Consider the following 22,253-nt stretch of genomic DNA (forward strand, 5'->3'; position numbering starts at 1 on the left):
GGTTTCTTATTCACGGGAGATGTAATGACTGGCAATGGAAACTGACCGACTGGTCTAGTCCTATGCTTTATATGATGCGAATGATAGATTGCAACGGCGGACTGAACATTTGCTTGACAGGCGAGTAATTTACATAGACTGTTTAATGTCGCTTCCTCCTGAAAAAAGGACCGTTCTTAGATTGCGGGTTGCTATGATTCTGCAGATTACATTCCAATATTTGCTCATCCTCAACCCCCCATGTCCAGATGTCGTTGCTTCGTAGAAACATTGCCAACTCCCCAAAAGCCCCCCTTTTTCACTCAAAGCCTTCCAGCTCCATCATGTCTGGATCCAGGTCTCCGTAATCCGACTCGTACCCAGCAGCTATGCTACCGTGAGCCGTGGCCCGCGCATTACCCATCACAGGCGGCGGCTCCTCTCCCCTCTCCTCCTCCATCTTCTTCTGGTGCTGCAGGAGGTCCTCGTAGCCCCAGGTGCTGATGCCCTCCTGGTCCTTGCTCCGGAACGGCTGCGCCATGGTCTTGAGGAACCGGCGGGCAGCGCTGACGGCCATGTCCGTGCTCAGGTTCGTGTCGGCGTCCGAGAGGCCCTGGTTGATCCACTTGGGCAGCTGGTTCCTCTTCTTCTGGAACCGTCGATCGGCCAGCACCATGACGCCGTAGTCGTCCTTGCCTCGCAGGACACGGCCCAGACACTGCGCGGCGTGGCGCATGGCGTCAAAGGACAGGAAGTCGTTCTCCTTGATGCGGTACGTCTCCCGCAAGAACTCGAGCCTCGCCTTGAGGATTCGCGATTCCGTGTACTGGAACGGGACGCCGATGCACAGCACCGTCCGGCCGTACTGATGGTCAAAGTCGATTCCCTCGGACACTTTGCCTCGCGCGACGCAGAGCAGGATGGCCCCCCTGCCGTTGCAGCAGGCAGTCCTGTATGTCTCCAGGGCCAGCGACGTCTCTTGCGCGTCGGGTGTTTCCACCAGGATGAGCTTGTACTTCCACACTTCGTCGAGGATGCCCATGCCCTGCCACATGCTGATGATGGACTCCATGTACAGATAGGACGGGAAGAAGACGACCATGCCGTCAGGCGTGATCTTTGCGAATTCCGTCAAGAGGCTGCCGTAGTTGCGGACAACGCTCGGCTCGTTTCGAACTTGGAAGCTTGACGAGATCGAAGCTTGGTCACTGCCCCGGGTCACAATCATGGGAAGGAAGGATTTCCGTGCGAGCGTCATGCTGTAGGATTCTTGTATGACTGTCGCAAAGTCCAGCATTTTGGGGTACATCTCCAGGGGCGAAATCGTTCCAGAGGTGATGATGACTGAATAAAACCTCTCAAACACGGGCCGGATGGCAATGGCCGCATCCAGGCAAGTGAAGTGAAGGGTAGGGTTTGGCACTTCTGCCGTGTCGGACTCGTACGGCTCCAAGATCAACAGGAAGCCCTTTTCATAAGTTGCAACAAGGGTTGCGAAGGTTGCCACTTCCTGGAGTGCTTGGTAGTCTTCAATATTTGTGAGTTCCAAGGTCCGGACAAGGGAAGTGAGTCGCTCGGCACAGAACCGCAATGGCTTCTTTTCGATAAATGTATGCTCTTTTAGATGCGCCAGAAACGAGGGCGGTGTCTCTGATATGACCTGACGGACTTTCATCCGCGTCTGAGACGAGGGCAATCAGTATGACGGACCAAGGGGCAGGGGAGGGGATGTAGATAAAAGGCTGCACTGACTTTGAGATACTCCAAGAATCGTTTCAAGAAAGCCACGAAATGTTCTGCTCTTCTGATGTTGCCCGGCACAGCCTCCTTCAAAAGATCATCCGGTAGCGCTGCAATGATGTCTCAGCTATGGCAGCGTAAATGTAAAACGGCATCACATACCTGGGTTTGCCATGAAGGCATCCTCTTGTCTCGCTTCATCAGTCGCGCGAAGCCCCTGAACGAGTTTCTCGTATTCGTTCTGGAGCTGCTCCTGATCTGTCTCTCGCATCTCAGCAATTCTTCGCTCCAGATGCTGCGCGCTGCGGGTCGCTTTGCGTATTGAGTCTTCGGTGATGTCGGTGCTGAGCGCCTCGATACAGACGTTGTCGATGTTGTGAGCTTCGTCAAAGACCACGATGCAGTCCTTGGAAAAGTCTTTTGAGACACGCTCCGCAATCTTGGGGTCCAGGAGGTAGTGGTATGAAAATATGACTACATTGCAGTATTCCATCTGTTTGGCAGCGTCAGATATGACTCCTTGAGAAAGTCGCGGATCTTTATGGGTTTCAGTACCATGCGTCGGGCGGTGAAATAGGGGCATTGCTTATGCTCCTCTCCATATTTTAACAGCGCGTCAAAGGACCATACGCCGTTGGGTATCAGGTTATGTGGTTCGAGGAGATCAAGATTCTGAATAGTGTCAGTACACAAGGGACAGTGACTCAGCCAGGGGTCGAGTAGCGGGTAGATGTTGGAAGGAACGCACATCGTGATAGACACAAACTTCGACGTTTTCGCCTCGGTCTTTCTTCTCCTTGACAAAGCCTGCAGTCAGACTTCGGCAGCGGGCGTCGACGATGGAGCCACTCTTTTCCCTCTTTACAGAGGGGTGAAGACACAAGTTCTTTCGACTCGTCAGACCAAGGCCGCGGAACTCTTCTTCGTATCCCAGCTGCTCGGCGCGATACTTCATCAGAGACTGCAGCTCGACGAGAGCCTTTTCAATCTCAGACATGGTTCCTGTGTAGAGCGGTTCAGCTTCGGTCGGTTCACAAGCCTGCGGCAGGGGTCACGAACGAGAGCAGTAGATGAGCTTTCGCTTCTCGGGCATGTGCTGCTGATATGCGACGATGAGAGACAGCAGTGACACCGTCTTGCCGGTCCCTGACGGCATCTCCAAGACGCAATGACCGCCCGCATCGAGCGTTTCTGCATCGGTGAGTAAACGGCCAAACGTGTCAAGGGGCTCTCAAGGCCATACTTTTCAGATCACACATATACCTACCAACAATTCTCGGCGGTCAGCGTGTGTACAGAAAGCGGTCAATTCATGTACTAGCAAGACACTCACGCATATTGTTCTGTGGCTGTATTAGCTATCTATACGATGCTGCACCAAGCGTGAACGGGGATGAGAGTGACGGGCAGCACATACCTGGATATATCCTTGGGTAAGGAAATAACACGGGGAGGTCGCTGTTGACTCGTGAGCTCGCCTGCACGTGCCAAACATCGCGGAAAGACCAGCTTACTCGATTTTGAACTTCATTGTGTCGTGTCTGATGAAGCGTCGGATGAGTGAATGATCGGTTCAAGTTGTAGAAGCTTCTCACGCTATATCCAGCTTAAGAGGCAAAGAGGTTTAGCAGCAGTTGAACGCTTGACGTATGTAGATTGGCAGCTGAGTAAGCAGTCAAAGGTAGGGAGCGCGTTTACCTAGCCGGAAAGGGGACAAGCGCAATTGAGACGGCCCACTTGATGGCACGTTGGCACGTGATACGACGGCCAATCTGGAGGCTCCATTTGCACGGCATCGCAACTTGCCCAATTAGGAAAAGACCTCTATGCATACCTCAGGGCAGACAGACAGAACGCTGTTGGCAGCTCAAGTATAAAAGCCTGAGCAGGCAACGTCTGTTGGGAGAGGGCAACTCTCTCCTGCAAACATCTCCCATACCTAGCTTTTGCTAGCAGTCAGGTATGGAGGCCAGGGATCTTTGCAGGGCCTCACGCCAAACCAGGCCGCGAGGGCTCAGCAAGCCCTCTGCCGCCACAAGAAGGGAACTTTGAGAGCTTCATACCTTCTTGCTTCAACCACAACCACTCCAGCTTCAATGCTGGCACGAAACATTCCATTCCAGCCTTTTTACGGCTGGCCAGACACACAACATTCAGCCCTCATCGCTGACCAGACAAACTGCCGGTTTCCGTAACCGGCATCATGACCTTTTACGGTCGTTCACAACCACACGGCACCAAACACACAAACGCCGCACCTTGTGCAGTGCTATCGGGACAAACATCATCACAAATCGGCACTCGTGGCAACATCTGCGGCCTGTCCATATCGCATGGGCGAGGCAGCAGACTCGCCATAGAGACCGAGGGCCAGCCGAAAGCAACGTCTCTGTGCGTCCTAGGTTTTTTCATCCTCGCGCCGTAGAGGGTTTTTCCTAGGCATCTTTTTTTGGCTTTTTGGCTTCTTTTTCTTTTTCTCTTTTTTTTTTCTTTCTTTTTTTTCTTTTTTTTTCTCTCTTCCTGTGTCTCCTGACAGCCAAGCCCTAATGGGGCCTCGAAACAAAGTAAGTCCCAATTACCTACTAGAGTATTGGGCAAGCCCAAGTGCCTCGAATGTCTGGGTGCGGTATATGGATTTCTGGGGTTCATCCATGTATTTAATAGTGCCTTGTTAAACAGCCAGCTCCAGGCCGACCAGTTTGTTTTTTCGTGGTCGTAAATCTCAAAAACAAAACCAAATAAAGATACAGTTAGAGAAGAAGTACCAAGGCCATCTTGCTTGTATGTGTGTGATGCTGAGCGAGGTCAGCTTGATCAGATATGGTTAAACAACCGCGGTCGCCTTGACCTCTTACATCGTAATTTGGCGCCGCTATGTGAGGCAGTGCTCGACCTAACTAATATGGGTTCCCCCTTGGAGAGAGTTTCTGTAATTTGTGTGCAATATCAGAGGCTCAATCCCGGGTGGTAAGGATAGAACACCTTGGGCGGAATATGGGAGCTGCCACCTACCCGGGACCCTTTGTGTAAACCACACCAATGCTTCGCTATTCATATTCTACTCTATGCTAATATATACAACAAGAGACTGAATGTCTCACCCAAATGGAACCCTGATTCTACGTCAAGGCTTGTTCAGAATCTTGATGGCGTCTTTCGAAAAGACATAACTCGCTCCGCTCCACACAGTCGTCGTAGCTACCACATATCTGCGATGCTAGTAAGCAAAACCGGCAACAACATACACGGCTGGGGGTAACTTGGTAGATAGTCAAAGACGTACTGCAAAATTGTAAGCGTCGGCGCCAAATCGACACTCAAGAGCGGTGCTGCAGTCGTCAGACCAACCAGTGCCAGCTGAAGAAAGGTGTTGTATTTGCTGATGGTCGTGGGTCGGACTTCGGCGGATGGCAGTGAAAAGTCCCAGTATCGTGTGAATGTCTTTGGGGGCGGCAGTGAGATCCAGCGGTAGTATATGGCTGCAATAGCGAGTCCGACATCCCTGCCCAGGATGATGCTCGCAACCCAGACTGATTGCAGGAACAAGAGCCATGTCAGTCAGTATAATGCACCCTTCACCTGTAAGTCTAGACATGGGCTGTTCACATACCAGGCAGTGCTCCTTTGATGGCCAGGCATACCGTCAACACAGTCATCAGAACCTTGTCCGCCATTGGATCAATGATCGTGCCGACGACTGTCCTGCGATTCCATTTCCTCGCTATCCAGCCGTCCAGCAGATCTGTAAAGCCAGCGTAGGCCAGCAAGCCGACGGCCCAGGTGTGCGCATCCTGCAGCACGAGGTATCCTACGACTGGGCTTGCGACGAGTCGGGTAAAGGTGAGGAAGTTCGGTATCGTGTAGATGTCCTCGTGAATGGCTGGGCTGACGAGTGCCTTCTTCGCGACGCCTTTATCCGCCTGGTCACCGGGTTGGTGGTTGAATCGCTTTATGATTTTCAAGGTGGGCGGCACAGGGGCGCTACGACAGGCATGTTAACACGATCGCTTCTACCTAAGATTCCAACTGAAGGGAGACCAATTGTCTGGAGAGGCCTGCTGTTGCTCTCCCGCTGCGTGCAATGCATGGCAAAGGTTCGGTTTGGAGTGCCTTACATGTCCCTTCGCGGCCGATGGCTCCCAAAGCCCGCTGACGTCGTTGCCCAGATGCATCGCCTACATAGCATCACTGGCCTCGTGATGGGCTTCGCGGACAGCGGCATCGGCCGCGATATGCGAGAGAGCAGCATGGCGACAAAGCCCTGTGGTGGAATTGACTCGCCGTGTTTAAGCGATGGTCAGCATTGGCAGAAGTCGAAAATGGAGTGGGAGCTTGAAGAGCGACATCCATTATCGATAACAGACGCGTGCCTGAACCCCACATTACGCATAGATGTGCATTGAAGGGTGCAACGTCTAAATATAGACGCTGGACATTCATGTGAGTATATTCCCTAGAAAACCAATTCTTGTAAGTGTTTCCATATGTGTTTTGTTACTAGACCATTACTTGGATAAGTCTTTCATGGGTTGATCCTACAACCTTTCTTGATTACACATTCTCAACGCTACTCAAGGCCACAGCTTTTCCCGGGGGGTTTCTTTATATCAACCGCAAAGCCATGCTTCCACCAAGAAGGCATCTCCGCTTCTCAGCTATAACCCAATTTGCTCACAGATTCAAGCACATACGACCATAGGTAGTGGAAAACTCGGGGTCCCGTCTGCTCCCCCATAGATAAGCCACCAACCGGCAGATTAGTAGTTGGGTGGGTGACCACCAGCGAACACCGGCTGTTGTATGTTTTTCTTTTTTTGCCGTTCTTGATGCTGTAGAGAGCTTCATGGAGCTGTTACGGTGGCCTGTCAATCACATACGACCATATCCATTGGAAAATACGGGATCCCGTCTGCTCTCCCAGAGTCAAGCCAATGAGAGGCAGATTAGTAGTCAGGTGGGTGACCACTGGCGAACACCGGCTGTTGTATGTTTTTTTTCTATTTTATTGCTTTTGTTCCTTTTTGCCCGTTGTTTGTCTCCAGAGTAAGACCTGCAGCCGTAGTCTGCATCGATTCACTGTATGCGAGCACTTTTGGGGATGTCCAGCGAGTTTGTTGTATGTAGTTGAGACGGGATGGACAAGCTCCCTGTTGATGCTTTTGCTGTCCCAACACTGACGTTTCCTTATGTCAAAAGTAGAAAGTCAAGCAACTGACTCGGACCTGCTCGGACTGCTTCTGAATGGGTATATTCTCTCTATGATATCTCGTGAATCGGAAAGTTGTTGTCTGCGGCTTTCTTGACCCGGCGAGAGTTCAGAATGTCCACCACCTTGTCAGCATCCCCGATGCTTCTCGTCTGTCCAAGATGAGACCACGGAGCATCCTGCCCCGAAGTCAATGCCTCGATTTCCTCTAGCGGCTTGGACTCTTCTGTGGTGCCAAACTCCCACATGTTCGCCTTCATACCAATACCATAGAACTGGTGCTTGCGCAAGTAGGCGAGCCAGAGCTGCACCGTTTCTGGATTGCCATCCTTGATCTGGATCAAGCGCCTCAGCGTCACACGCTCAAAGTTCTCTTGGGATTTCTTGAAGATGAAGTGACTCCTCGGCACGGTCCATCGCTCTGTGATTCGGGGAAGGGTGACTGGGCCGGACGCCGGCAGTCCAAGATAATACGCCGCTCGCAGCGCAAAGTCCGAGAAGAATTGGAGTGGTTGCAAGCTGAATGACCGCAGCTGCAGGTCGCAGGACGGGATGCCGTATTCAGCCTCGCGTTTCAGTGGCTTGAGATGGAGGGCTTGGAGGGAGCGTGGACTCCGTATGCTCGGTTCGTTGTTGCGATCTGGTTTGGCCGGAGTGGAGTAGTTCCTCGATCTCGGTTCGTTGATCATGCACCTGGCGTTTTGTCAGGACCTTATGCTGCTTCGAATGTCGTTGCTCTCGTCAGGGAATGCTTACCCCAAGGCCGGGGTTTTCCTCGCAGCCCATGGCACGGCGGCCTATCATCACTGCAATTAGCTGCCATTCTGCCTGCTGGTAGTGTCGCGCATTGTACCTGGAGCTGCGAGAGACGCTGCGAGCTCTGCTTGAACATATCCAAACGTCTCTTATTCGGCTATGTCGAGATCAAATCGCGAGTTTGCGACTGGAAGAATCTGCTATGATCAGTTCAGCCAATTGGAGTGGGGTGAAACTTCCTAGAATGACAGTGCGCTAACAAGATGGCTTAACTCGAAATGGCAGTTTTCATTACTCCCGGATACCATCAACCGACATTTGATCGGGAATAAAAGCTTAGACAGGGCTGGTAAAAGTACGATGACAAGCCTTATGATTGATTCGAGGCTCATGTAAGAAGTTGTAGATAAACAGCAGCTGCTTTCAAGGAAAATCAGCTGTATTATAATCGACATTCTTCTACCTGGAGTAAAACTTGGCAAGTGCTGGGCGTAATCGATTAGAGATACCTTATGCCCACCTTGGCCCAAGCCACAGCTCTCTGCTCTGCATTCCTCCATCATCATCGCCACTGAACATGACAGATGCGGATCCTCGATGAAAATGTCGGGCAATCATGGCTTGGAAGAGTCGCTCGCGGGGTGAGTCTACCCTTGAATGCCCGTGGACGGTGAAGTCGGATTGCTAATCCCCAGGCTTGATGAATGGCTCCAGTGGGAATGCGTCCGATTCCGACTCGGATCAAGAGCTCCTCCAGCATGATATCGCCAAGTTTGATCAGTCGGTAAGAGAATTCTTGCATTCTCACCGAGAAGAGTCAGAACCGCCATTCCCCGGACGCGGGGTAGCTAGAGGACGAGGATCTCGTGGAGCTCGAGGTCCTCGCAAAGCTGCTAAACCCCGAGGCGACATCACAGCTCGGTTGGCCAAAGTCAACCAGGCATTCCTCAGTGGAGACTACAATAAGGCCTTGGATCTGGTATCCGAAGTCATCAGGATCAATGCCGAAACCCACCAAGCATGGACCGCACTGTCGTCCATCTTCCGCGAGCAGGGCGAACATGCCCGAGCGTTGTCTGCCATGGTGTATGCCGCTCATCTGCGGCCCAAGGAAGTTTCTGCTTGGCTCGAGTGTGCCGCCTTTGCTCTGGACACGATATCAGACGATGAGGCGAGTAATCTGCACACCGCGCGGTTGTGTTATTCTGCTGCCCTCAGAGCGGACCCCGTGAACATAGAGGCTCGGCTGGGCAAAGCGACTGTTTGTCATCGACAAGGCCATCTGGCCGCTGCAATTCAAGAGTACAAGTTCGTCCTCAAATATCATCCGTATGATCTGGAGATTGTGCGGAAGCTGGCGGAAGCCTGCATTGACAATAAGAATACCGAGTCTGCTGTTCCCTCCGCCATCGCGGCATATCGACGCTATTTTGACTATGAAATCGAGAACACAGCACTGCATGGCTCAACTGCCCCGTGGCTTGATATCGGCATCTATGTCGAGCTCATTGCAGCAACTGGCAGGTATGCTGAGGCCATTTACGAACTCAAGGCGCTGTCGAGATGGCTGGTAGGTCGTGTCCAGGAGCATTACTGGGACCAGTGGCAGATTGACGACTGCGAATGGGACGAGGACGACGAACGTAGAAGCCATGTGCCTCAATTTCAGGACTCAATGTTCGGCGCGGAGCTCTACGGCCTATCCCTACCCCTAGACCTCAGGGTTAGACTGGCGATCTACAGGCTCAGACTTGGTGAAGAAGAAGAGGCCTTTGTAAGCGATAGCCTCCCCATCACCGCGTATCTTCAGCGTAGTGGCTTTAAACTGACGAGAAGTATCGACAGAGGCATTTGACTTGGCTGGACCCGGATAATCCACGTACATTCGACTTCATGGCGGAATTCCCCTTCATCTCCTATGACCTTGCGAGCGAGATTGCCAAGTATGGTCACCCGCAGCGAGCCATCAGGTATCTCGAGTTACTCCGAGCCACGACTGAAGAACCAGATGCAACACTGCTGGTTCAACTAGGTCGATGTTACCAAGCGATAGGGCAGCAGTCGACCGCAGAGGAGTGCTTCCACGCGGCCATTGATGCTGATGAGTACAACATCGATGCCCGTGTCGAGCTGGCAAACATGTACGAGAAAGCCAAGGAAGACGAGGAAGCCCTCATTCTTGCGGCCGAGGCAATGGCACTCAGGGAAGCCCAGGGGATCCCTCCAAACGAGCCGCTTACCCAGGAGCAACTTCACAAATTTTCAATGCAGACGGATCGTGGCATAAGGGGCATGGCGCCTTCTCAACCGCGGCAAGGCCCTCGACAGGCCAAACCAAAGGCCGCCCCGACGACGCGTATTCTGCCCAGGAGATACCGCGCAAAACGGTTCGCCAACCCTGACAAGCGCCGTCAAGAGGAACATTCACGCGCAATCAAGCTTTCCAGGCAGTATGAATATGTTCGCGGCCTCAAGCAGCAGATCAAGTCTGGTTCCACCGATCTCATCCCGGTCTGGATAGAGTCCTGCAAAGAGCTTGTTGACGACTTCCGGTCTCTCAAAAGATTCTATACATGGGACAAATATCTCCACTTCCTTGGCAAGAAGCAGTTGGCGGAGCAGCCAGCTAGTGAAGGAGCAAGTACCGAACTATCTCAGATGTTTGAGCGCCTCACACGGTGTATGTGCCCACCCCCCTCTCCTATTTTTGCGCAAGGCACTCGGCTGCTGGCTGTTTTTCTGACACTGACCATTATTGGTAGCCCTTGCGCCTCAGGGAGAATCTATACCGGCGCCAGGATTCGATAACCACCAGGGCATATCGTTTGATGACTGGCTTGACTTGTTCCTTGATTATGCCATTGGCTTATCGCTTGTACATCGTCGCGAAGAGGCGTATCAGGTATGCGAATCTGCAAGAGACTCGACTGTATTTCAGTCCCCTCAGCACAATTTCGCCATCCACATGGCTTGGAGCGGTATGTATAGGCCTAATGCTTAGCGGTGCCGACATCATGTTGACTGGTCTAGTGTGTGCTATCAACACAAACGACGAAGAGAAGTGTATCACGGTGGCTCGCCACTTGATGCGAGACGGTGGAATATCCGATTCTTCTCGGATGTTTGCATTGCTCTCCAAGTTATGCCAGTCGCCCGTCTCCTGGTACACTTCCGGACCGGCCCAAAAGTTCATATTGAGACAAATCAAAGCGATAGACATGACATACGAAGCTGCAAACAAAAACTTGATTGGGAAGAGCACCGTCGACCACGATGGAGCGGCTGCCGAAAAGCTTAACATGGACATCTGTCTGTTGATGCTCTATGGCCACATTCTCTTCACCTCCACGAGTTACACGTATGCGATAGGTGAGCATTGGAACGTCTCGTCCCGGGACTGACGACACGGAAACTAACAATTGACACCCATAGGATATTTCCTGCGTGCGTGGGCTCTCGACCGCGAGAACCCCATGGTCAACCTGAGTCTGGGTCTTGCATATGTCCATTATGGCCTCAAGCGTCAGTCGACCAACCGGCAGTATCTGCTACTGCAAGGCCAATCATTCATCACCCAATACGTGCAATCCGGGGGCGACGAGCCGAAGCTCCAAGCAGAGCGATACTACAACGTGGGAAGACTCTTCCATCTGCTTGGAATTGGATACCTGAGCCTGCAATACTACACCCGCGCACTGGAAGCAAACAAGGCGGCGGGCGAGAACAAGCTCTTGAAGGATATCATTCTCGTCAACGAAATCATATCCTTGCTGTCGACCAACAATAAGAGTCTAGCACATGAACTGCTAGTCAAGAACCTGAGGCTGTAATGTCTATAGGGTGAACTCCAATTGTCGAATAACAACAAGTTCCTGATCATTTGCTGTATATATACCCGAGGCAGGCAAAGAAAGGAGGAATGGAATAGATAAGAGTCGCTTGTCCGGCGGAAACAAGTCGTAGGATCTTTAGGAGCAGGGACACAATACTGCCACACCGTTCACCGAAATGAAATAAAAATTACCGAGGACAGAATGGACTGTGGAAAAAGGCACGCGGCGCTGCAATGATTTAGACAACCAAATTGTCTACCTGGAGCTCATATTGAGAGGAAACCCAATCGATCTTCCCAGCATTATAGTGATGCATTGTCCTATTAGCTGTCGAAGTACCGATTCCTGCGCAAACTCGCGTCTAATGGTGTTAAGCAGCGGCCAACTGGCCTGAAACTTTGCAAAAGATCCCCTTTTATTCACTACCCGCTAGAGTCAAAGGTACGTTTATGCTGACTTTCCCTCCTTGGCCTCCTTCTGTTCATCCAGTTAGTCGGTCTGCTGCAGTTTTTTCCCGGGGGTTCTTGTCCCCTCTCGCAGGGGAGAATTCGGGGTAAAATCGTACCAGAGCCTTCATGGTGCCGTGGAGAGCATGTCTGTGGTTTCGGCGGAACTTGGGGTCGGTGCCCTTCAGGGAAGGGTATCGAGAAGTCTTGGGCTTCTTGATGCTGCAGACGGGGGTGTTGTGTGAGCGAAACTGCGTTGGGAGACTTCGGAAATCTCAATCTGCTGGAGGTTTGACAAACCCGTTACGGTGCGCCTTGCGCGACTGGTTGTGCTGGGACGAGTTCTTTGACTCTGAGAGATTCCGAGCGTTAGCAACGACCGTCCAGACGCATGTCCGTGGAAATGGCGATACTTACTGGCCATTGCTGCTGTGTGGTTTGAACGTGCTTGTCCGGTGGGATTTTTCCAAAGTCGAGATTCAGATCGTGCGGAAATATGACGAGTGGGTGGTACCAGCCCTAGTGTGTGCGGAAGAGGGTACTTGCGAGCGTGTACTTTTGGGCGAGTAAGCGAGGCGTGCGAATTGATTGGTGGGCTTGCGGCTGAGGAGCCTACGGAGTACCGAAGTACTGTATTTCTGGGCGAGTTGGAAGACGGCTCCTGGGGAGAACCACCTGCCCCTGCTATTTTGAAAAAAGTGGATCTTTTTTCAAAATGTACTTTTAAAGTAGAAATAAATAATACTTTTTAAACTAATATTATATATGACTATATATATATATATATATAAATAAAATATTTATATTTATTCTTATAATAAATATGTATTTTTATATATGTTTAATGCACATATCACTGGGCTATAATAAGAGTATCAAATCTGATAAATTATTACCTACTAGTAATATCGTAGAATATTGTTTCTAGCTATTCTTCGATTGTAGTTATCGCTAACCTGTTGTGGCGTAAGCATCTGTTGCGTCCAAATCTCTCGCAGCGGCTGAGCATCGCCCGAGTGCTACTACTACTAGTACCAAGTACTGCTAGTATTCCTTCTCGCAAAGACCCCGTCGGTCTCTGCTTCTGGCATCCACAGTCGGTCGCCCTCCGTTTCTCTTCTCACCAGATCCTTCTTCCCGAGGCAGTGCGTTTGATACGATCTCTTCCGGAAGTCTGGTCGGTAGCTGGATTGAATTGCGTTGCCTGCCTGGAAGCAGACGCTCTCCCGCCAATCTTTGGTTAAAACAACTAGTGCGTTCCCTCTGGTGAGCCTCGCCCGCTTCCGGTTTGCCTCGCTGGTAGGATTCCAGATTCCCTCCGTTATTACGGCAGGAAAAAAAAGAGATAGACAAGGAAGAAGAAAACGTCGTTCGTGCAAAGGCTAACGCGTGGCCCGCCCAGTTTGCTCGGGGAACATGTTATAGCTCGTCATAATTTCGCATCGTCGTGGTTTGCGTGTCTTGTCAAACCGTCTCTTGCTCAGCTGGATACTGCAGGAATTCGCCAACTGTTCTTCCGTCCTTAGCCCCTCTTCTCTTTTTTTCCCACCTCCCTCACTCTTGGTCCCCCTTCCAAAGGCTTCAACCGCCCGGCTATTGACGCAGCCGAAGCATGCTCAACATGTCTGGCATCGCCGGCAACCGCAACAGCACCCCCGAGGTCAACGCCGCGCCCTCTCTTAGGCCGCCCTCGTCGCGAGCAGTGGGCTCTGGCAGCTCGCTGCGCGCGTCTGCCGACATGGCGGCGATTTCAGGGACCTCGCCGGCCAACCGCATCAGGCCGTCGTCCGACTTCTACGGCCAGCCGCAGCAGGGCGGCCACGGCCCCGCCGGCCTCGACATTGACTCCCAGGACAAGATTGCCCAGCAGTGGATCGCGGACATTGACCAGTACGAGACGACGCTGGAGGAAATGGCCGCGGCCACGCTCGACCAGGACTTCAAGGACGAGCTCAGCGCCATCGAGCAGTGGTTCCGCGTCCTGAGCGAGGCCGAGCGCACGGCCGCTCTGTATGCACTGCTGCAGCAGACGACCCAGGTCCAGATCCGCTTCTTCATCCAGGTTCTGCAGCAGATGGGCAAGAATCATCCCATGTCTGGTGTTCTGTCCCCCGCGACGTTCGACAAAGGTAGGACTTGCGTTTGGAATTGACTCGGACGGGCCTTTGCAAGCTAACTTTTTTTTCTTCTTCCCCTGCAAGACCCAATGTCCAGTCGGCTTAGCGATGCCATGAACAAACTCAATGTCGACTCTGCTCGGAACTCGTTCGCCCGCAACTCGGCCATATCATCGACCAAGCGACACTCTGGCCTCGATGCCTCTACGATTAATGCCATGTTCCCAGATGCTGCGGCTGCCATTGCAACCGAAAAGGCGAAATTCACCCAGCAAACGGGGAACCCACCCTCTTCGAACCGCAACAGCCTTGCCATCGATCCCCGAGCCGCGATGACGGGGGCGACTTCGGAATCCAGGGAGGGAAATGTTGGCTCGACAGCGTCGCCGTGGGGCAGCGGCGGAGATGCCGCGACGTCATCCAAGGCGGGCTCGTCCCAGACTCCCATGGGCCAGTTTGTGCAGCCCCCGGCATCGGGCGGAGGTTTGAGGTCGCCGAGGCCACCGCAGCTGACCAGCAACTCGACTCTCCAAACGACCACCTTGACGCGAGATAAGAATGCGCCTGATTTGCCCCTCTTGTCGCCGTATGCGAGCAGCGGCAACTGGGCGTCCATGGTCAACACTCCAATGGCCCCAACGTTCAACACCGGAAACTCAAGTGCCACGCAGGCCGACATGGTGGCCAACGCGACTGCAATGAAGCTCGCGGCTCTCTCTACCGTTAACAACCGCTTCGCCCTGGACGACGTTCGCAAGTACCGAAGGGCCAGGTCAAACGATGCCCCGGGAAACGCACACAACCAGATGCCCGGTCCTTCGCACATCAACATTCCCAACGCCAATGTCGTCATGATCAATGAGCACGGGCAAATCTTGAACCGCGACCAATTAATGGCCATCCAAGCGCAGCAAGGCCTCACCCTTGGAGGACAGCGGTCTCGCCCCAACTCTCCAGGCCTGCCCATGCAGTCGAACATGGGGCCCATGGCGCACTTTACCTCGCCTCAGCACAACGGCTTCCTCAGCGCATATGATGGTTCGACCTTGATGGCCGGCGGCATGTCTCCTGTCGGCTTGGGACAGCTGGGGATCAACTCCCACGAGGGATACCTGTCGGACCATTCCGACATGGTTCGAGGACGGTCACCGAGAGGAAGAAGGGGAAGCTCAAAGCCCCCGGAAGACCCGACCGACCCCACGCTTCTTCAGGATATCCCTAGCTGGCTTCGCAGCCTGCGGCTACACAAGTACACAGACAATCTGAAGGATATGAAGTGGACAGACCTCATCGAACTGGACGATAAGGCCTTGGAGGAGCGGGGCGTAAACGCCCTTGGAGCACGGCGTAAGATGCTCAAGGTCTTTGAGCAAGTCAAAGGTGAGTCAAATTCCCTCTCATCACCAACCTCATCAGGCTTTCCATTATTAAACCCTGGACACTGACAAGTTCGATAGATGCCAAGGCCGAGGGCAGGATAGGCTAAATCTTTCAGTTTTGGAATAACAACACAATACGGCAACATACAGCCCTGGCTATCACGTACTCAAATACTACTACATACTACACTCTTATCAAATGCCCGTCAGGTATGATCATGACTATATACTACAAAACGGTATAATGAGAACGAGAATATACGTATCACGGAGGGAGAATCAAATTCACATATCGAGATTAGATATACAACGCTGATAATTCAAAATTTGCAATGAGAATGCCTTGTTCAGACCGGTTTCGATCTTCTTCTTGTTTTGAATTATGTACTATATACAAATATATATACAATTGGCGCTCAACTGTGGCCGGGGTATCGTTTTCATGAAAATGGTCATTCGTCTCAGTTTCTTCGTCGTCGTTTGGCAACCACGGATTTGTAGTATGCCTTTTTCCCTGATTTCTTCTTCTCCTGGACGGAGGAGTATTTGGAGTCGAGCTTTGAGTCGTTGTGTACGGACATGATGCTCTCGAGCAACGACTTCTTCTTCTCTCGGCTCCCGAGCCTTGCGCTGCGCGGCTCGAACGGGCTCGCCACGACTCTGCCGACGTGGGAGAACTGGGGGGCGGACGCCCGCAGGGCCTTTTTCTGGTGCTTGGGGTCTAGAACGTTTCGCATACGCAACAGCTGCCATTCTCGCTTGAACTCTGGCGTCATGTCGGTTTTGGGGAGGTCAAACCACTCGGCGCCTGCTGTGTCCTGTTTGCGCAAGTCAGCGATTGGTCCGGCCAATATATATAGAGAGAGAGGCTGCGAAGGGTGATTTGGCTCGTGAGAGGCATCGCTTGGTATTCAGAGTAACTATGATGATAAAAGAAATCAGGGGCCACGGGACGGTGGTCCAAGACGGACATTGTCCCGTGTCATTTTTGCCTTGCGGCTAGCTTTCATCTTTATACCAGCCACGCTTCGGAACAGACAGGAAAAGAAGCAGAAGAAATCAATCGACAATTCTTACCTTACCCTTCCGCTGTGCTGCTGCTCCCTGAGGTCGCGGCACGCGGACTTCCGTCTTCTCCTGCTTAGGAGGCAACAACGAGGCGTCGACAGCCTCTCCCACCACTGCTGCCCGGGCAGTCGTCGTCGAAGCCGCCGCCGCCGCCGTCTTGGAATCTGTCGACGCTTGCTGCTGCTTCTTCGCGACTATGCGGCCGCCGCTGAGGCGCTCCTCGGCCTGCTGGAGAAGCTTCTGCACGGCATCGTCGACAAAATCAGCCATCATATGGCGATGGGGGGGTGATTTTGAGGAGAAGACGAAGATTCGAAGCCGCCTTTGGTGAGAAAGCCCGGCTTGTCGTAGTGGAAGTTTCCAGGAAAACGGGTTTCGTGGTGATTTTTTTTTTCTTCTCTTTTTGTAGGTCAAATTTCTGGAGGCGGGTTCCGTCTGCAGAGAAGTGGATATTCCATTATTCCACTACAGCATATTTTTCCGGGCCCCACCCATCACTCGTCCGCCATTGTGTTCTGTAAGGCGAGATGCTTTTATCGACTACTCATGCATCTAACGGACATGCGCAAAGCGAGCTTGTCCAGCGCTGCGCCGCTGATTGGCTGCCCCAGTTAGATGAGTTGACTAGGCCGGGCGCAGCTTGGGAAGCACCTCTGACAACATCACCTAACAAAGAGTGTCGAGCCCAAACAAAATCAACAACGCGATCGCTTGCGCTTCTCATCTGCGTTACACTGACACGCGCCCATCTCGGTACCTGGATAATACTTTAGTTTAGCTATTGTACGCTTCTTCTATCTGTTGTTTCACTGCTTCTTCTATACGGAAACGAGCTATACAGGTGCGTTTCCTCCCCGCTTATAGCAACAAGAAGCATCGGTCCTGAGGACTGACGCCCGTCATTGCTTCATCAGTTGCCGAGCAGCATATCCCAGCATCACCACCGCCACGAGATAGCATCTCTTCGACCAAAGCCGGCCTATCCAGCTGTGACAACGATGGAGTCCCAAAACCAATCTGCGTCAACGCACCCGTCACATAACCGGCCGACGCCAGTCTATGATCCCACACAAGGCGGACACTATGGTTCGTTTCATTGATTCGTCGAGAGCTCCAAACTGCTTGAAAGACTAATGCGCCCTTTGCTATCCAGGTGCCTGTGCTGCAGTTCGTATTTCCCCCAACGACTTCGCTCAACCGATCTGTTTCCCTGCCATGGTGAGCTTCTGAGCTAACGAAAGCAATGCAGCTTGCCTCGCAAGGCTTTGCGCCGGCGGAACTCTACACCGGACCCTGGGCCAACGTTTGTCCTCCCCCTGTTCTTCCTACCACTCTGTCGGTTTCCGGTGTGCTTGCTAACGTCGCTTGCGCTCTCCAGGTTCATCAGGGACTCACGGGCCAGTACAAGGACATCTTGACCACCTACTGGCAGCAAACAATCAGCCACCTGGAAAGCGACACGCACGACTACAAGATCCATCAGCTCCCCCTGGCCCGTATCAAGAAGGTCATGAAGGCCGACCCGGAAGTCAAGATGATCTCCGCCGAAGCGCCGATCCTGTTCGCCAAGGGCTGCGACATCTTCATCACGGAGCTCACCATGCGGGCTTGGATCCATGCTGAGGAGAACAAGAGGCGCACGCTGCAGCGCTCCGACATTGCCTCTGCGCTCGCAAAGTCCGACATGTTTGATTTCTTAATCGACATTGTCCCTCGCGAGGAGGCTACAGCACATGCTAAAAGAACCACCACACAGCCGTCCGCCGCGCAGTCCGTTCCCGGGGCAGGCCAGGCGCCCATGCCGGGGCAGCACGCTGGCATGGCTCAGGCGGCCGGCCATCCGTCGTCCCACCCCATGGCCTCTGCCGACTACATGGGCGGGCATGCGCTTCCGTCTGAGCAGGACTACAGGCAGGCCCCCAACATGTATGCCAATCAGGTCCCCCAAGCCCCTTCCGCCGCCTATGGACAACCGCCGCCACCGGGGCTTTCATATGGTGAGATGCCGGACATGTACCAGTATTCAGCAATGCAACCACAGCAGGTAGGGAGTCTCCGTTTCCGCCGCAGCCCTTCAATGCCTTGCTAACCGCCGACAGCCGCCCATGCAATCCGAAGACTTTGAATAGGATCGTCGCTCGGGGCGATGAGAGGGTGGAAAGGTCGTGGGGGGGTAAAACACCAATGTGACAAGCACTCTCATCAACTTCCGTGGTGGCATGTCACGACTGCTGCCCAGGAGCTGCTCTGTGGTTGGTGGCCAGTGCGAGAGAAAAAGCCTCCAGATATGCAAAAGACGATTAAGCATGTCTTGTACGTTGGAGAGGCATCCGCACGACGCCTTGCCTCATTTCATGATGGCGAAGCGAGACAAGTTGGAGAGTGGCGCAGCTCTCCCCGAAGGCTGCGCGGTAGGAGTGAGTCTACACCGTGTCTGTCAGCTCTGTGTCTCCGAAGGTGTCCTTTGTTGTGTTGGGATTTCATTTTGTTTTTGGGTGTATCGGTGACGGCATACTTCTCGAGTAGCATCGGCCCATTGAGGACGTCAACTCGGCCATATTTCTTGTTGCGAATTGAGATATCGAAAAACTCCTCGTGGTTGTCGGACTGCATCAGATTAACAGTCTGCTGGAGCTCGTCCAGATTTTCACGTAGCATCTGTCCGTTTTCGAGGCTCCCGACAAACTCCGTAAGATAGTTGACGTCTTGGGCCAGGGCCGAGACTCCATGGCCGTTGATGTGTCGAACCTCGGGTGAAAGGGGGAGGGCCTGGTAAGCTGGTCAATATGCGTTGGTCAGTTGGGAGCAAATCGGCAGGGGCAGTGTACCAGAATCTTCTCGGCCGCATGACTTAGGGCATCAAAGTAAATCAATTCTTTAATCTCTCTTGGCAGTCCCAGAAGCGTCGAGTTCATGATGTTGGACAGATAGCGAGTGAGCGTCTGCATGTAGTTGCTTGGCTCGGTCGGTACCTCGTTCGCCAGCCTTTGTCGATGATTCTTGTTAGTGCCTGTGATGGCTCCTTCAACAACACGAAAAGAACAGAGAAGCCCTTACCAATCGTATTCTGCCGTGTCGACAAGATCGTCGATTTTGGAGTTGACCAGTTCGAATATTCGCTTTTCCGCAGTCTTCTTATTGTTGCGAAACTCTTCCGTGGCATTCAATCTCAGGGGGCCGCCCGCTGAAGTGGACGACCTCGCTCTGATCAGTAGCTGCTCCAACTCGCGACACGCTATTTCAAAGTGCTCCAGATTGATGAGAATCTGCACGATTTGGCCCAGGTATTGGGAGCTGAGGCGCTCGACGAGAGACTTGCAGACCTTCTCGCTAAGAAGCTCATCCAGCGACTGATGATTCAAATAGTTAGTTGTCTATGCCGCCGGCGGAGCGTTGTGGGGGGGTGGTGATGATAACCTTTCGTAGTGTATCATCTATTATATCTGAATGCTGGAAGTGGTCATCAAGGAAGAAGTAGAACTGATTCAAAAAGTTGCGAATGTCGATGCAGCAGAGCGGGTACATCTGCGAAAACGGCAACACACAGGGGAACCTATCATGATTATCAGCATCCAGTGCTCCTTACAGAAAGGTGAGGGTTGTGTCAGGCGCACGTAAGCTCCTCTGTAGGCCGATCCGGCGTGAACCAGCTCACATTGACCACTTTCTCGTAGTCACTGAGGGAGTTGATAGCCATCGGCATATAGTCATCAGTCGAAACAATCTGCCAGACATTCCTCGTAAGCATGCGGTCAATTGGTCCAAGAAGACCAAAGTCTGGATCACGAACCTCTTGAAAGTCTTCACTGAATCGGCGCTTCAGCAGCTGGGCGTATTTGTCAAAGAGCTGCAGGAGGAAATTGTCAAGAGCAGATACAGAGTATCCCCAGCCCTAGATACGGGTGAGCATTCGTCGGAGTATAGCGAGACCTTCTTTTTTTTTTCTCTCTTTTTTTTCACAGGGTAAAAGCTTACTTCCATGGTCTGAATGAACAAGGCAAAGACGCTCTTGATTTTCAGTAAGATCTCGGCATTATCGATGTTCGCAAGGCCCTTTGTTGTGAGAGTTATGGCCGCGGTGCACATGGAGTCCCACAGCTCTTCTACCTGTGGTACAGCATTAGAACAGTCTGGGAGCCCGACGAGACAAAGATGACGCCTGGACACTCACATCAACCACGGAACGGAGATACGGAACCCGTTGCATTGTCGCCTTTTCAATAATTGCGAATCCTGCAATGCCCTCGAGTAAGCTGCTGAGAGACGATCCATCCTCGGCGAGCAAATCAATCGAGGTTGGGATCAGGAGATCCTTCTGCTGGCGGCGGGTAGAGGCGTATTCCGAGCGAAATCGGTCGCTATGCCCAAGAGCATCGTGAATGTGCAGCGCCTCGAACAGCGGTGTGAAGTCGACTTGGAGCTCTTCATTATCCAACACGTCAAACTCTTCGTTTTCATCCGAGATGAGCTCAATGGACGAGTTCAGCTTGAAATTCTCCAGGAATTTCTCGTTCTCGATTCGTGCCCGCTGCCTAGATCTACGCATTTCGGTATGATAGAATGCGACTTCGCCGAGGAATTGCGAGGTCTCGCGGATACGATATAGCCATGTGTTGAGGTCAGACATGACCGCTTCTGATATAGCCCGTCGGGAGGCAGGGAGAGACTTCTGGATTGCATCTGCCAGACGGTGCTGGGTCGCATAGCGATTCTGGAGGATCGGGACAAGATGCTCATTCTGCAAGTCCTGCAGCGACTTGAGGGCCGAGTAGTACTTCTTGCGGCGTACAAGCTCGTGGGAGTGGTTGACGGCATGCAGCACCGTAAGGGATTCTCGAAGGGCATCCGCCGCGTCCGCAATGTTCTGGCGCACAGCCTTTGTATTGACCAGAGCGCCCTTTTGGTCTGCAAGCTTCTCGGTGCTTGCCTGAATCGACTGGTTGAGCTTGAGAATCTCGGTGGTGAGGTTCACGGTTCCCTCGCGGACCTCCTGCAGCCTGTGGACCGAGTCGAGGAACTCCTCGTGCTTGGTCAGTCCGATCCGTTCAATGTCCGCCTCGCGGTCCTCGGAGTAGCGGGAGAGGGACTGCAGCAGCGCCGGCGTTCGTCGCGAGTTGGTCGCATCTTTAAGCACGGGTATGAGGTGGTCGAGATAGTCGGAGTCGGACGTCGACAAGATGATCTGCGACTTGGTTAGGCCGGCCCATGAGACGGAGCAGCATATCACATATCACGGGGGGGTTGACGGACTTGAGGCACAGCAGACGTGTAGTCGTCTAAAGCCCCGTGCCTGCGAGGCATTGTTGCATACCGGCTCCGGAAGCAGAGGAGAGAAGGGGAAAGGATCAAAAATAGACCACCTCTTGGCTCTCCTCAAGCAGTAGGATGAAGAGGGCGGTGCTGTTGGAAGAATGGTGGTTGGAGGTGGACTAGGTAGTATCTCGGTGACAGGCTTGAAGCTCGCTGAAGCAGCTTACTACCTTGTTGGAGCTAGAGGTTAACACGCCCCGGGTTAGTGCCTACAATGCCCCATTCTAGCGGACCTCGGGATATAGAGCCACTAACCAGAGCTGCTGTACTACTAATCGAGGTACGGGCCTGGGCTCTCCAATCCAGGGGTCGCGCCATGAGAAAGTAGGCAGGTTAGTACATGATAGAAAGTACCCCGCGCTGCACTTCCAGGCCCTGGGCTTCCATCATGGCCTCATCCACTCCCACCGAGCTCGTTC

The 22,253-nt window shown here is 52.7% G+C and overlaps 9 protein-coding genes across 9 annotated transcripts; 3 read left to right on the plus strand and 6 right to left on the minus strand.

Moving 5' to 3' along the window:
- Nucleotides 1-298: 298 nt before the first annotated feature.
- BBK36DRAFT_1169193 (DNA excision repair helicase) lies at nt 299-3,250 on the minus strand (the record flags this gene model as incomplete). Its single annotated transcript, XM_024895277.1, has 8 exons — nt 299-1,660; nt 1,732-1,829; nt 1,882-2,212; nt 2,275-2,391; nt 2,468-2,721; nt 2,779-2,910; nt 3,137-3,177; nt 3,234-3,250. 8 exons carry the CDS (start codon nt 3,248-3,250, stop codon nt 299-301), a joined length of 2,352 nt encoding a protein of 783 aa, XP_024749930.1.
- Nucleotides 3,251-4,843: 1,593 nt separating this feature from the next.
- Nucleotides 4,844-5,968, minus strand: BBK36DRAFT_1159636 (hypothetical protein; the record flags this gene model as incomplete). The annotated part of the gene is made up of 4 exons (XM_024894219.1): nt 4,844-4,928; nt 5,003-5,249; nt 5,330-5,700; nt 5,835-5,968. 4 exons carry the CDS (start codon nt 5,966-5,968, stop codon nt 4,844-4,846), a joined length of 837 nt encoding a protein of 278 aa, XP_024749931.1.
- A 954-nt stretch (nt 5,969-6,922) lies between these two features.
- BBK36DRAFT_1135478 (ribosomal protein S10) lies at nt 6,923-7,874 on the minus strand. The gene is made up of 3 exons (XM_024892658.1): nt 7,779-7,874; nt 7,682-7,722; nt 6,923-7,618 (listed from the first exon to the last, which is right to left on the minus strand). The coding sequence occupies exons 1-3, from the start codon at nt 7,815-7,817 to the stop codon at nt 6,976-6,978; spliced, it is 723 nt and encodes a 240-aa protein (XP_024749932.1). The 5' UTR covers nt 7,818-7,874; the 3' UTR covers nt 6,923-6,975.
- A 346-nt stretch (nt 7,875-8,220) lies between these two features.
- Nucleotides 8,221-11,511, plus strand: BBK36DRAFT_1201819 (RNA polymerase III transcription initiation factor complex; the record flags this gene model as incomplete). The annotated part of the gene is made up of 6 exons (XM_024897186.1): nt 8,221-8,322; nt 8,396-9,455; nt 9,527-10,361; nt 10,444-10,659; nt 10,712-11,050; nt 11,114-11,511. Exons 1-6 carry the CDS (start codon nt 8,279-8,281, stop codon nt 11,509-11,511), a joined length of 2,892 nt encoding a protein of 963 aa, XP_024749933.1. The 5' UTR covers nt 8,221-8,278.
- Nucleotides 11,512-11,961: 450 nt separating this feature from the next.
- On the minus strand, nt 11,962-12,396 carry BBK36DRAFT_1164418 (60S ribosomal protein L29; the record flags this gene model as incomplete). Its single annotated transcript, XM_024894642.1, has 4 exons — nt 12,378-12,396; nt 12,261-12,312; nt 12,080-12,182; nt 11,962-11,991 (listed from the first exon to the last, which is right to left on the minus strand). The coding sequence occupies exons 1-4, from the start codon at nt 12,382-12,384 to the stop codon at nt 11,962-11,964; spliced, it is 192 nt and encodes a 63-aa protein (XP_024749934.1). The 5' UTR covers nt 12,385-12,396.
- A 1,176-nt stretch (nt 12,397-13,572) lies between these two features.
- BBK36DRAFT_1118688 (hypothetical protein) lies at nt 13,573-15,563 on the plus strand (the record flags this gene model as incomplete). Its single annotated transcript, XM_024890504.1, has 3 exons — nt 13,573-14,089; nt 14,162-15,457; nt 15,535-15,563. The coding sequence occupies 3 exons, from the start codon at nt 13,573-13,575 to the stop codon at nt 15,561-15,563; spliced, it is 1,842 nt and encodes a 613-aa protein (XP_024749935.1).
- Nucleotides 15,564-15,917: 354 nt separating this feature from the next.
- BBK36DRAFT_1201830 (Fcf2-domain-containing protein) lies at nt 15,918-16,806 on the minus strand (the record flags this gene model as incomplete). Its single annotated transcript, XM_024897187.1, has 2 exons — nt 16,534-16,806; nt 15,918-16,274 (listed from the first exon to the last, which is right to left on the minus strand). The coding sequence occupies exons 1-2, from the start codon at nt 16,795-16,797 to the stop codon at nt 15,918-15,920; spliced, it is 621 nt and encodes a 206-aa protein (XP_024749936.1). The 5' UTR covers nt 16,798-16,806.
- A 716-nt stretch (nt 16,807-17,522) lies between these two features.
- On the plus strand, nt 17,523-18,613 carry BBK36DRAFT_163163 (CCAAT-binding protein subunit HAP5; the record flags this gene model as incomplete). Its single annotated transcript, XM_024897736.1, has 3 exons — nt 17,523-17,610; nt 17,766-17,827; nt 17,903-18,613. The coding sequence occupies 3 exons, from the start codon at nt 17,523-17,525 to the stop codon at nt 18,611-18,613; spliced, it is 861 nt and encodes a 286-aa protein (XP_024749937.1).
- Nucleotides 18,614-18,871: 258 nt separating this feature from the next.
- BBK36DRAFT_1201835 (exocyst complex, sec15 subunit) lies at nt 18,872-21,825 on the minus strand (the record flags this gene model as incomplete). Its single annotated transcript, XM_024897188.1, has 11 exons — nt 18,872-18,947; nt 19,040-19,293; nt 19,353-19,509; nt 19,582-19,790; nt 19,848-19,874; nt 19,942-20,077; nt 20,139-20,248; nt 20,315-20,416; nt 20,500-20,631; nt 20,696-21,706; nt 21,775-21,825. 11 exons carry the CDS (start codon nt 21,823-21,825, stop codon nt 18,872-18,874), a joined length of 2,265 nt encoding a protein of 754 aa, XP_024749938.1.
- Between the last annotated feature and the right edge of the window lie 428 nt (nt 21,826-22,253).

The sequence above is a fragment of the Trichoderma citrinoviride genome (genome assembly GCF_003025115.1).
Source record: "Trichoderma citrinoviride strain TUCIM 6016 unplaced genomic scaffold BBK36scaffold_7, whole genome shotgun sequence".
Classification (NCBI taxonomy): domain Eukaryota; kingdom Fungi; phylum Ascomycota; class Sordariomycetes; order Hypocreales; family Hypocreaceae; genus Trichoderma; species Trichoderma citrinoviride.